Source organism: Oryctolagus cuniculus, chromosome 1 (genome assembly GCF_051225735.1).
Source record: "Oryctolagus cuniculus isolate XC-2025 breed Fujian yellow rabbit chromosome 1, ASM5122573v1, whole genome shotgun sequence".
Lineage (NCBI taxonomy): Eukaryota > Metazoa > Chordata > Mammalia > Lagomorpha > Leporidae > Oryctolagus > Oryctolagus cuniculus.
The window spans coordinates 217,933,781-217,944,657 of record NC_142867.1 but is presented as its reverse complement, the minus strand read 5'-3'; the positions used below and the strand labels follow the sequence as shown (position 1 = coordinate 217,944,657).

Genomic DNA, 10,877 nt, shown 5'->3' with positions numbered 1-10,877 from the left:
GGGCCCAGAACCTGGGAAATCCCTGGGCATCCTTGGACCCCCAGGACCCGCCAGGAGGGCAGGGGCCACAGAGCCTCCATCCGCCCACCCCGCCAGCCCGAGGGGGAAGAGGAGCCACCTGGCCGCTGCCCAGCTTGCATTCTTGTGGCCCTGGGGTTAATTTTTAAAAAAGCAGCTCAAAGTCCAAGAGGCCCTGACAGTGGCAGCTCTCGCTGTGCATGCTGGTTAATCATCTCAGGAGCGCAAACATCCCGGGAGACAGGAGAGGAGTTCACCGGGAGAGGCCGCACGGCTGAGCCATCAGCCAAAGAGGCCGGGGTTGGAGCTTCTGCACCCCTGCGTGCCTCGGGCTTCCCACCTGCACAATGGGTTGGAGTTCAGATGAGCCGGGCTGGTTCCCTGTGAGCAGCCCCGAGCCCTGGCCCAGGTGAGGCAGAGGACGGTTCACAGAGCCTTCTGCATGCACTCTCTCCCTCTCTCCCTCTTGGCCAACAGGGCACGTCCCCCTTATTGCAGTCTGCAAATAAGGGCGATGGGGTTTCAAGAGGGAAAGCCATCCCCAAGGTCACATGAGCAGGGGAAGTCAGGGTCTGGCTTGCCTTCTATACACACTGAGAGCTTAGTGAACCAGGACAATGACCCAGAAAACAACACTAAGCCAGTTGCTGGGCTAACACTCGTATCATGGTTTTGAGCTTCCTGGCAGCCAAAGCAAAAAGGTCAGTGATGGTCCAAAAGAAACACATTTATGAGTAGAGACACGTTGGTTCTGGATGCGAGTGAGAAGGCAGGTAGAGACCAGTGTTACAGAGGGCGCCACGCTGGCGGGAGCCCCCGATTCTCACGTGAGCAGGGGTCTTCTCCCCAAACCAGCTATCTGAAGGGATCAGTCCCAGCTGTAGCAGGGAGGCTGCTGTGGGTGTGGACTGTCCCTTGCCAGGACTGTCCCTTGCTAAGTGGTCAGGGTGGCAGCTTGGACCACAGGCCACCGAAAAGGACTGTGGCGTCACCGGCAACAGCCAAGCAGACCTGACTTGGTAAAATGCCTCATCTAACTTAAACATCGTCGACGCGTTTCCTGCGTCCTTGCTGTCACCAAGGACGGGCCACGCAGCGCTGTTGTGGACGGCAGCGACGTGCTCTCCCCCAGCGCCGGCGGCCCCAAGCCCAGGGTCATGAGGTCACCGCGGCCAGGCTCCCTCCGAAGGCTCTCAGGAGAAGGACCGCGTGCCTCCTGCTGCCTGCTGGCCTTGGGCGGCAGCCCCTAGTCCCCCGGGGCCGTCTCCCTGTGTGTCTCCGAGCCTCTTTCTCGGTTCTGCTGGGGGGAGAGGCTCACTGTCATCAGCACAGCCTCATCTGGGTCACATCTGCAAATAAGCTGATTCCCCGGGGGTGGGAATTGTATTTTATTTTACTTATTTGAAGGCAGAGCGACAGAGGGAGACAGAGAGATTTTTCCATCACCAGTTCACTCCACCAAATGGCCGCAATGGCCAGGGTTGGCCCAGACCAAAGTCAGGAGCCTTAGAGCCTCTTCCGGGTCTCCCATATGGGTGCAGGGGCCCAGGCACTTGGCCATCTTCTACTGCTTTCCCAGGTGCATTAGCAGGGAGCTGGATAGGAAGTGGAGCAACTGGAACTGTGGGTCAGTCACTCTGCTCCTTGGAGGCTCCAATGCTCTGTCTGTGACGGGGAGGAATCCCAGCTGCGTCCCGAGCTCGCATGGGGATTGAACGCCGCCGTTTGCCCTGGGAAAGGGTGGCACAGACCGGGCCAGCGTGGAGCAGGGGCAGGGAGTGGAAGCTGTCGCGATGCTTCCGTTGTCATCTGCGAGGACCCAGCTTCGTGCGCAGGAAGGCAGTCTGGGTACAGGGTGCCCAGGTCTCAGCTCAGCCCTAGCATCCCTGTGGTTTCTGATACTTTCTGGGGGCCTCAGTTTTCTCATCTAGAAAATGGGCCCCTTCAGGCTTGACCCATGGGCTCTGGGGGAGTGGGAAGTTCAGGTGGAAGGACCCGGAAGGAAAGGCCAGGTGCTGCCTGTCTCCTGCACCCCCACCTTCCCCCGCCTCTCCCCCGCCCCGGTGAGGCGTCTCTGGGCTGCGCCATGGTCCCCTTGTGTTGGCCAATGTCTCTTCTGAGACAAGCACTCTGGCCTCCTGGCTGCCGGCATGGGCGCCGACCCGGCTCCAGGAATCGATTGGAGCCGGCCTTGGGGCCCTGATTGGTCCTGGCTTGAGCAGAGCAAACACCAAGGCCACTTACAAGCCACTGGCCTCTGCCCTAGCCTCAGATCACAGCTGTCCCCGGGGCAGGGAGGTCGCGGCCCCTCCGTCTGCCGTCCCAGCCTCTCAGAGACAGCCGAAGCAACGAAGCCCAGAACCATGCCGACTCCCTGGGCCCTGCTGCTGCTGCTGCTGGCGGTCTGCCTGCCGGTGAGGGCTGACCCCGTGCCCACCCTGCCGGACGACATCCAAGTGCAGGAGAACTTCGAGCTCTCTCGGGTAAGGCTGGCTCCTGGGTGCTGTGCTGGGTGTCCCGGCTGCTGGTCCTTGCTGGGCAAGCCCTGCCCGTCTCTGGGCCTCCGCCTCCCCATCTGGGACTCAGTCCCAGGGTCCCTGGGCTGAGGGACTCCTGGGACTCCTGGGAGACTTTGAGGCGACAGCTCTTCCCATCGCCATTCTTTGGGACTGTCTTCCTTGATTATCACCCCCCTCCTGGGCTCGCTGGCTCCAAGGGTCAACCATGCTCCCGTGAGACCCTAACATCTGCTGCTGTCCCCTCCCAGCTCCCTGCCGACGCTCCCAGTCCAGCCCAGCTCATCCTGGGGCCTCTGCCCTCACAAGTCTGGCCATGGCACAGGCGGGCACGTGCCTTCTGGCTTTGCAGCAGGGCACAGGGGATTCTGGGAGGAGGACAAGCAGGCCATGGGCCAGGGGCTGGTGGGATCCGGAGGCTGAGGGCACAGAGACCACCGTGGCCTGGGGTGGGCAAGGATAGCACACTGTGTGTGTGTGTGTGCGTGCGTGTGTGTCCTGGGGCTCGCCCCTGAGCCCTGAGATGACCTTGAGCCAGCCCTTGTGCTCCTGCGGCTCCAGCTCCGCATCGGTAGCTGTGACATCCCATGGGCTTCCTTGCTTTGAGGGACAAGGAAGGGTCGTAGGCAGAGAGCAGCAGGAGGAGCAGGTGGGGGGTGCAGTGAGGCAGCGTCTGGCTGGAGCCTCAGGAAGCTGAGGGCTCTGTCACATCCCCACGCCCCGCGTCTTCCTCACACAGTTGGGAGGCGCTTTGCAAGGTGATGAGCTCCCTGTGACGGCGGGAGTGAAAGACACGGCTCTGGCTCTCAGGCGGCCGTGGTGCTGACCTGGGAGCAGGGCAGTGTAGACCCTGTCCATGCGGGCAGCATGGGGAGCTCCCGCGTCTCGGTGGAGTGAGGGCTTCTGCAGGGCAGGGTGGGGACCCCCTTTGCCCGACTCCTTCCCCAGCATGCTGCGGGGACTGCGCCTCCACCCACAGCCACAGACCCCTGTCCCTGAAGGGACAAGTGATGCGAGGAGGGAGGGGCAGATCTGACCTCCCCAGCGTTTGTGGTCACCTCCCAGATCTACGGGAAATGGTACAACCTGGCTGTGGGGTCCACCTGCCCGTGGCTGAAGAGGATCAAGGACAGGATGGCCGTGAGCACGCTGGTGCTGGGAGAGGGGACGAGCGAGACGGAGATCAGCATGACCAGCACGCACTGGCGGTGAGCGTGGGGCCCCAAGTGGCCTGCCCTGTGTGGCCACCTTATACAGAGCTCCGCACTGCCAGCACCCTCCCCAACCCTCTCTGTGGGCTTGGCAGACCACAGGCGCCCCTCCAGCCCTCAGGGGCCCAGCCTGGGAACCCTGGGGGACAACAAGGGTCAAGGGCGTCTTCGAGCCCCTCTGTCCCCTGCTGCGCCCGTTCCCTCCTCTCTCCAACCTGCTCCCTTCTCCCCACCCCCCACCTGCCACCCCTGCCCTAAGCCACCTCCCCATCCTTCCTGCCCGTCTACAGCAACCTCCATTCCCCACCCACCTGTAATCGCGAACCTCCCAGCCTGTCTACTCTCCACCCAGAAAGGCATTGTGAACCTTCAACCCGCCCAAGACCCTTTCATAGCTCCCCACTGCCCCCAGGAGTGAGGTTCAACCCCCTCCCCCGGCCAGCCCCGCGGCGCTCACGGCTCTCTGTGTCTCACCCAGAGATCCTCTTCAGCTCCTGGAACTCTCTGCCCTCTGCACCTTTGCACCTGATGGTCCTTCCATTGAGAACTCCCTGGGCTAATAGAAGGGGTCCTGGGGGACTTTGGTTCCATATCACTTCCTCCAAGAAGCCCTCCCTGACCTCCAGGCTCAGGTCCCAGGGCCTCGGAGCACCTGCTGATCCCTGTCCACGGCACTTGCCACACTGGCTGCTCTGCCTCCTGCCAGCACACCCCAAGTGGCTGGAGGCTGCATGCAGGGGTGAGGTCGGTCTTGCTCTCCTCTGTACCCTGGAGGCTGCCCGCGACATGTTCACACAACCCCAGCTAGCAGACACGCAGTCTTAGCCAACTCCGTGTCACCCATGACATTGTCACAGCCATGTCGGGGGCAAACTACACTGTCCCCACCTTATAGATGGGGAGCCTGGGGAAGGAGAGTCGTAGACGAGGGAAGGAGTCGATGCATCGTTCGTCCTCCGGCTCCCCTGTGCCACGGCGTATGTGCGGACTGGGTTAGGGAAAGTGCTCGGAGCGCCGGCTGGGCCAGGAGGGTGTGGGGCTGAGTCCCTTTCCCCTTGTCCTCTGTTCCCTGGCTTGTTCAATGAGGGCCTCCCAGAGCTGGTGGGAGGCTTGAACAAGACACCTGTGATTGTTAATCTCCAAACTAAGCAACACCACCACCACCACCACCAACAAGGGCCTTGGAGCCCCGTGGCAGGAGCCCCACGGGACAGCCAGATGGCAGGGTCTCGGGCTCGCCGGAGTTACCTCCCTTAGGATTGGCTCCTTTGCAGGAGGGGCGTCTGTGAGGAGATCTCCGGGGCCTATGAGAAAACGGACACTGACGGGAAGTTCCTGTACCACAAAGCCAGTGAGTGCAGCGCGAGGTGCACCTGCCGCTCTCTGCTTCGCTCTGAAGCACCCTGATGCCCCACCTCGTTCCCTTCCTGCCTCCACTCTCTCTCTGCCCATAACCTTGCCCCTTACTCAGCTGAGCCTTCTTCCTCCAAATTCCTCCCCCGCCCCTCCCCCCTCCCCTCCTCTTCCTCTTCCTCTCCCGCCCCCCTCCCATGCACGCCCCCAGCATAGGGCGTGTCCTGTCTTTGTGTCCTGTGCACGGTGCGGAGTGACAGGAGGATTTGGCCGTGAACTTCTTCATGAGCTCGGCAGCTGTGTTCTGAGTGTGCGCGGTGTGAACAGACGGGTGTGCGGGTAGCTGGGTGGATGGACAATTATATGAGTGAATGACCAAAGGACTGGTGAATGGCTCCATGTATGCATGGCAGATGAGTGAGCTCCTCCAACAGTCCTCTAATTCCCACATGGATGGCGTTAGAGAGGGAGGCAGGAAGGATTCACGGATGGATGTCGGCAGATGGTAGGTGGACAGAGCCAGGAGGAATGTATGGAGGAAGAGGGCAGACAGAGACAGACTGAAGATGGACAGTGGCAGGCCTGGGCGCAGACAGCTGGCTGGAGATGGGGTGTGCAGGTGAACAGGCGCTGGGCCTCTAACCACGCCCCCTGCGGCTGCTCCGCATCTCCCGCAGAATGGAACTTAACCATGGAGTCCTACGTGGTGCACACTAACTACGATGAGTATGCCATTTTTCTCACCAAGAAATTCAGCCGCCGCCACGGCCCCACCATCACCGCCAAGCTCTATGGTATGGCAGCCTGCTGGGGCTGGGTGGGGGGTGCAGGAGGCCGGCGACTCAGGGCTGGAGTGGGGTGCCGGTGCGCAAGCGCAACTAATGAGGAGGGAGGGGCACGCGCTTCCTCTCCCTGGGGCTGGAGCCCAGTCTCCTGCTGGAGATAGAATCTTCTTTGGTTTAGTCAAATTCCAGACCCGGGGAACGCAAGGTTCTGAAAAGAGCCCTGGGTGGGTAGGGACAGGAAAACTGGGGGCGACCCTGAAGGGACACTCTTCCTCCCTGGGGACCTGTCTTCAGGGTGGCGCCCCAGGTCAGTGGCGCTCCACCTCCCCCTAACTGAAAACCCCTGGGCCCTGCCCACCCGGCCCCAGCGGCTCCAGGTGACTCCTCTGCTTCCCCTGCGCAGGGCGGGAGCCGCAGCTGAGGGAGAGCCTCCTGCAGGAGTTCAGGGAGGTGGCTCTCGGGGTGGGGATCCCCGAGAACTCCATCTTCACCATGATCGACAGAGGTAAGCCCCACCCCAGGTCCCCGCCCCGCCCCCGCAGCCCTCCTGTGACCCTCTGAGATGAATAGGGAGCCAGAGAGCTGTGCTCCAGGCTCAGCATGTACCTGGCAGAGCCGGGACTGGGACCCGCTCTGGGCTCTCTCTGCTGCGTGTGTCTCAGTGGGGGCGTTTCAAAGCCACGAGCACCTCTTAGGAGGCAACAGGGTGGGCGTTAAGAGCACAGGCTCCCCACTCAGAGCACCTGGGTTTTCAGTGTCCCTGCTGCTGGCTTGTCGGCCTCTCAGTGCCTCATTGCCCACATCTGTGAAATGGGCGTCATAACCCCTCCCTCCTAAGCCCCCGAGATGACGCAGTCAGGGGTGGGGGTGGGGCGCCAGCACCTTGCCAGCCCTTGAGGGGCTGCTGCTGAGACGTTGCAGGCAACAGAGGCTCTAATTCACTCCTCTCTCCTGACCTCTGACTTAGGGGAATGTGTGCCCGGGCAGCAGGAACCAAAGCCTGCCCCCGTGTTGGTGAGTACCGCGGCCCCAGCCCAACCTCCCCCAGGCACCGCACCGCCAAGCTGGCCGCTGAGCTGGCTTAGTTCCTGCTGTGGTCGGGGCAGAGGCTTCCAGGAGGCTGAGCAAAGGCAGTGAGTGGTGGGCATGGAGTCAGCTCCACCTGGGCTCAGTCCTGGTTCGGCCACTGCCGTTAAGTTGCCACCTGCTCTGGACCTCAATTTTCTCATCTGTGAAATGACACGATCACGCTGACCTTCTGGGTTGTGCTAGAACTCCGCGACGCGTCCTGTGCAGGAATCAGAGCTCCGTTCCTAGCTGGGCTCCCAGTTTCAGCTTCTCACTAGGCCAGGCCCTGGGAGGCGGTAGCAATGGCTCAAGGCCTGGATTGAGGTCCTGGCTCCCAGCTTCAGCCTCTGGGCAACCGGGGGAGTGAACCGGAGATCGATCTCAGTCTCTCAGATAAACAAACAAGCCGGAAAGCAAACAGAACCAGCAGCTCCTCGAACCAAGTCCTTTCCCATGATCCCTTCTGGTTTTCTGAGTGGCCTTACTCTTGCCTCCCAATTTTCTGCCTTTCGCTCGCGGTTGTCCTGGTTATTTGTGATAGGTCCTAATTTATTCTCCTGATGTGTGCATGTCTCTTTCTCTCTCTCTCTCTTCACACACACACACACACACACACAGAGAGAGAGAACTTCAAAAGGCTCAGAGCAAAAGGAATTAGATGTGTCTGATTTTCACTTCCTACTGGAAACCTGCGATGTGCAGTCTGGGGGTGCCTCTGGGGAACGTGTCTATTAACCCACCTGGTGGCTGCAGCCCGATTCCCAAAGCAGCCAGGTGGAGGTGAGCCTTGGGGCCAGTTCTCTCCAGCCGCCGCGTATCCTTCTTGCCCCCAGAGAACCCGGCGGGCTGTGCTCCCCGAGGAAGAGGAAGGATCTGGGACCGGGAGACTGGTGATGGAGTTGAATAAGAAAGAAGGTAACGGGCACCTGCCTCTCACCGCCTTCTCCTTGCTCCTGGCTCCGGAGAGGAGGGCCCGGGGCCGGCCACGTTCAGCACTACGCAGTCACGCTCTCTCTGCCAGGGTCAACGGCGGGGCAGGGACTTGGCACATCAAGCACCTTGCACTGAGCCAGGGGCTGTGGGCGTGGAGAGACAGCAGCCTAAGGTGTGGTTCTAAGCTTACGATAGCTCCACAGTAAGAAGCGAGTTCCTGCCCTGAATGTTCGACCGTGTGGCCGTCGAGCCTTGGTTTCCTCAGCTGTACAATGGGATCACGGCCCACTGGGCTGGGCGTGGCTGGCAGGAGCAGATGGGGCAGGACATGGGCTTGCTCTGTCTAGCTCCCAGTGCTCATGAGCCACTCGCTTTGCAATCCAGTCAGCAACCAGGGAACCCACTCTGCCCTGTGCTGGGTCACAAGGACAGGCCACCTGCATCTTCCTGCGGGGACTTCTGCTCCAGTAGGGGAGGCAGCCAAGGAACAAAGTGATATGCCCAAAAGGGAGGGCCAGATGAAGGGCTGGGGGGCTCAGGGGACAGAAAGGTAAGGAGATCAAGGAGGGCTTCCTGGAGGAAGGGGAACTCATGCTGTGTCCAGGAATCCAGGTAGGGTTCATGCAGGAAGGGCATTCAAGGGAAAGAGGAGGCATGGGGGTGGGACCTCAGTGAAGAGGCCAGGTTGGCTGTTGGGGTGCTGGGGCACATGGGACCACTACTAGTATTGCAGCCTTTGTGTAGACAAGACAGCACAGGGGGCAGTGGGCCGGGGCATTGCTGGCAGCTGTCCTTGGTTTTAGAGTCCAGCATCCGGGACTTGGCGTCTTGGCTCTGTGCCACGCTGGGCAAGCCCCTGTACGTCTCTGAGAGTCGGCTTCTATGATGAGTTGGCAGCCCGTGCGCTTGGCATAGGGGCGGCAGCCCCAGGAGAGGAGGCGGAAGCGCCCCACCTGGTGGCAGTGCACAGAGTGTGTTTAGTAAGTGCAGCTCTGCCTCCCCAGACTCCTGCCAGCTGGGCTACTCCGAGGGCCCCTGCCTGGGGCTCTTCGAGAGGTATTTCTACAACGGCTCGTCCATGGCCTGCGAAACCTTCAACTACGGCGGCTGCCTGGGCAATGGCAACAACTTTGCGTCGGAGAAGGAGTGTCTGCAGACCTGCCGGACCGTGGGTGAGCCCCCACACCAGGTCGGCTGGCCACCTGCAGGCTAAGCCGGCACACGCCCACGGCAGACTTCCAGGGTGTAACTGGCCGGGTCACGTCTCTCTGTGGGCCTCAGTTTTCCAAGGCGTAAAGCAGGGGGCAGGTGTCCCTGGCAGATGGGTAGGGTGGCCTGGCTCAGGGGTCCCCTGCACATGCCAGGCCAGCAGTGGCTGGCAAGATGACCCTAACGCTCTGTGCCTCCTCCCTCCCACAGCCGCCTGCAGCCTGCCCATAGTCCCCGGCCCATGCCGCGGCATTTTCCCTCTCTGGGCATTTGATGCCGTCCAGGGGAAGTGTGTCCTCTTCAACTATGGCGGTTGCCAAGGCAACGGCAACAAGTTTTACTCGGAGAAGGAGTGCAAGGAGTACTGCGGGAAGCCTGGTGACGGTAGGGGGCCCATGGGGTGCTGCGCTGGGTTGGGGGGGTGTCAGGAGCTGGGGCCAGGGGGAACCCTGGTAGGAGGCGGGGGTCTGCAGCTCTGGGTTCTGACTCTGTGTTCAGTGAGCAGCCCATTCATGCTTGGAGCCTTAGCTTTCCATCTGTGAAATGGGGCCAAGCCTGGGGCTTTACCCAGCTGGAATGGGGCAGCTGGGGGATGCTAGGCAGGCACCGGCAGAGAGTGAGCAGGGCAGGCTCGGGGGGCAGGGCAGAGCTGGGCTACAGTTCCGGTGCTGCCACCTTCAGCTGACCACATGGCACAAGTGCCGGCTAGAGCCTTGATGTTCTCCCTTGTAAAATGGGACCATGTACAGACCCTGCTCAGCCTTCACAGTCCCTGGCAGAGTTGGGACTCGGCTAACAGCAGCTACAGCTGCTGCTACTCACGGTCGTGGTGCGGAATGACAATAACTGCGTGGCAGGGAGCAGCAGCCATTGGATTTCTGGGACTTGCTTTTCCCACTGGGAAATGGCACCTCGGGCGAGTCAGAAACGGAGGTGAAACATCAGGCGGTTCCGGGCAGGACCCTGGGCAGACGCCACTCAGCAAGCACCTGTTACAGGCTCAGCTGCTCCTCCCCATGCCCCAAGGATCCCCACCCACAGACCCACTCCCCCAGTCTCTCTGTGTCCACAGGGGACGAGGAGCTGCTTCCCTCCAACTGACAGCTGGTCTGCAAGCCGGGGGTGGCTGGTGGCTGACCCAGGGCTCTGCGGCAGGCTGGACAGAGTGACTCGAGTCCAAATAAAAACATGCTGAAAACTCTCTAAACCCCATGTTCTGACAACTCATTGTCATTGGGGGCGTAAAGTGGAGGGAGGGGAAGCTGAAGCACGGGGCGGGGGTGTGAGTAACCCAGCATGGCCCAGAAGTGGAGAGCATAGGTGGTAGAATGTGGTAGAACTTTTTTTTTTCCTTAAAGAGGTACTATTTATTTATTTGAGAGGCAGAGTTACAGACAGAGAGGAAGGTCTTTCATCTGCTGATTCACTCCCCAAATGGCCCCAATGGCCGGAGCTGCGCCGATCCAAGGACTGGAGCCAGGAGCTGCTTCTGGGTCTCCCACACGGGTGCAGGGGCTCAAGGACTTGGATCATCTTCTACTGCCTTCCCAGGCCACAGCAGAGAGCTGGATCAGAAGTGGAGCAGCCAGGACAGGAACCGGTGCCCATATGGGATGCTGGCACCATGGGCAGAGGCTTAGCACACTACGTCACAGCGCTGGCCCCTTAGAACTATCTTCTGTACATGACATTGGTTGTGCAAATCACAAGGCCAAGGACGTTTGTGGAAAATGGGATTGGCTTTGCTTGTTTTGATCAGGCCAGGAGAGAGAGGAGGAGGAATT

The 10,877-nt window shown here is 60.8% G+C and overlaps 1 protein-coding gene across 1 annotated transcript; it reads left to right on the top strand.

Moving 5' to 3' along the window:
* The first annotated feature begins 2,288 nt into the window (after positions 1-2,288).
* AMBP (alpha-1-microglobulin/bikunin precursor) lies at positions 2,289-10,300 on the top strand. The gene is made up of 10 exons (XM_002720486.6): positions 2,289-2,501; positions 3,600-3,742; positions 5,020-5,096; positions 5,776-5,892; positions 6,287-6,388; positions 6,851-6,897; positions 7,785-7,866; positions 8,889-9,056; positions 9,304-9,477; positions 10,166-10,300. The coding sequence occupies exons 1-10, from the start codon at positions 2,382-2,384 to the stop codon at positions 10,192-10,194; spliced, it is 1,059 nt and encodes a 352-aa protein (XP_002720532.3). The 5' UTR covers positions 2,289-2,381; the 3' UTR covers positions 10,195-10,300.
* Positions 10,301-10,877: the final 577 nt, after the last annotated feature.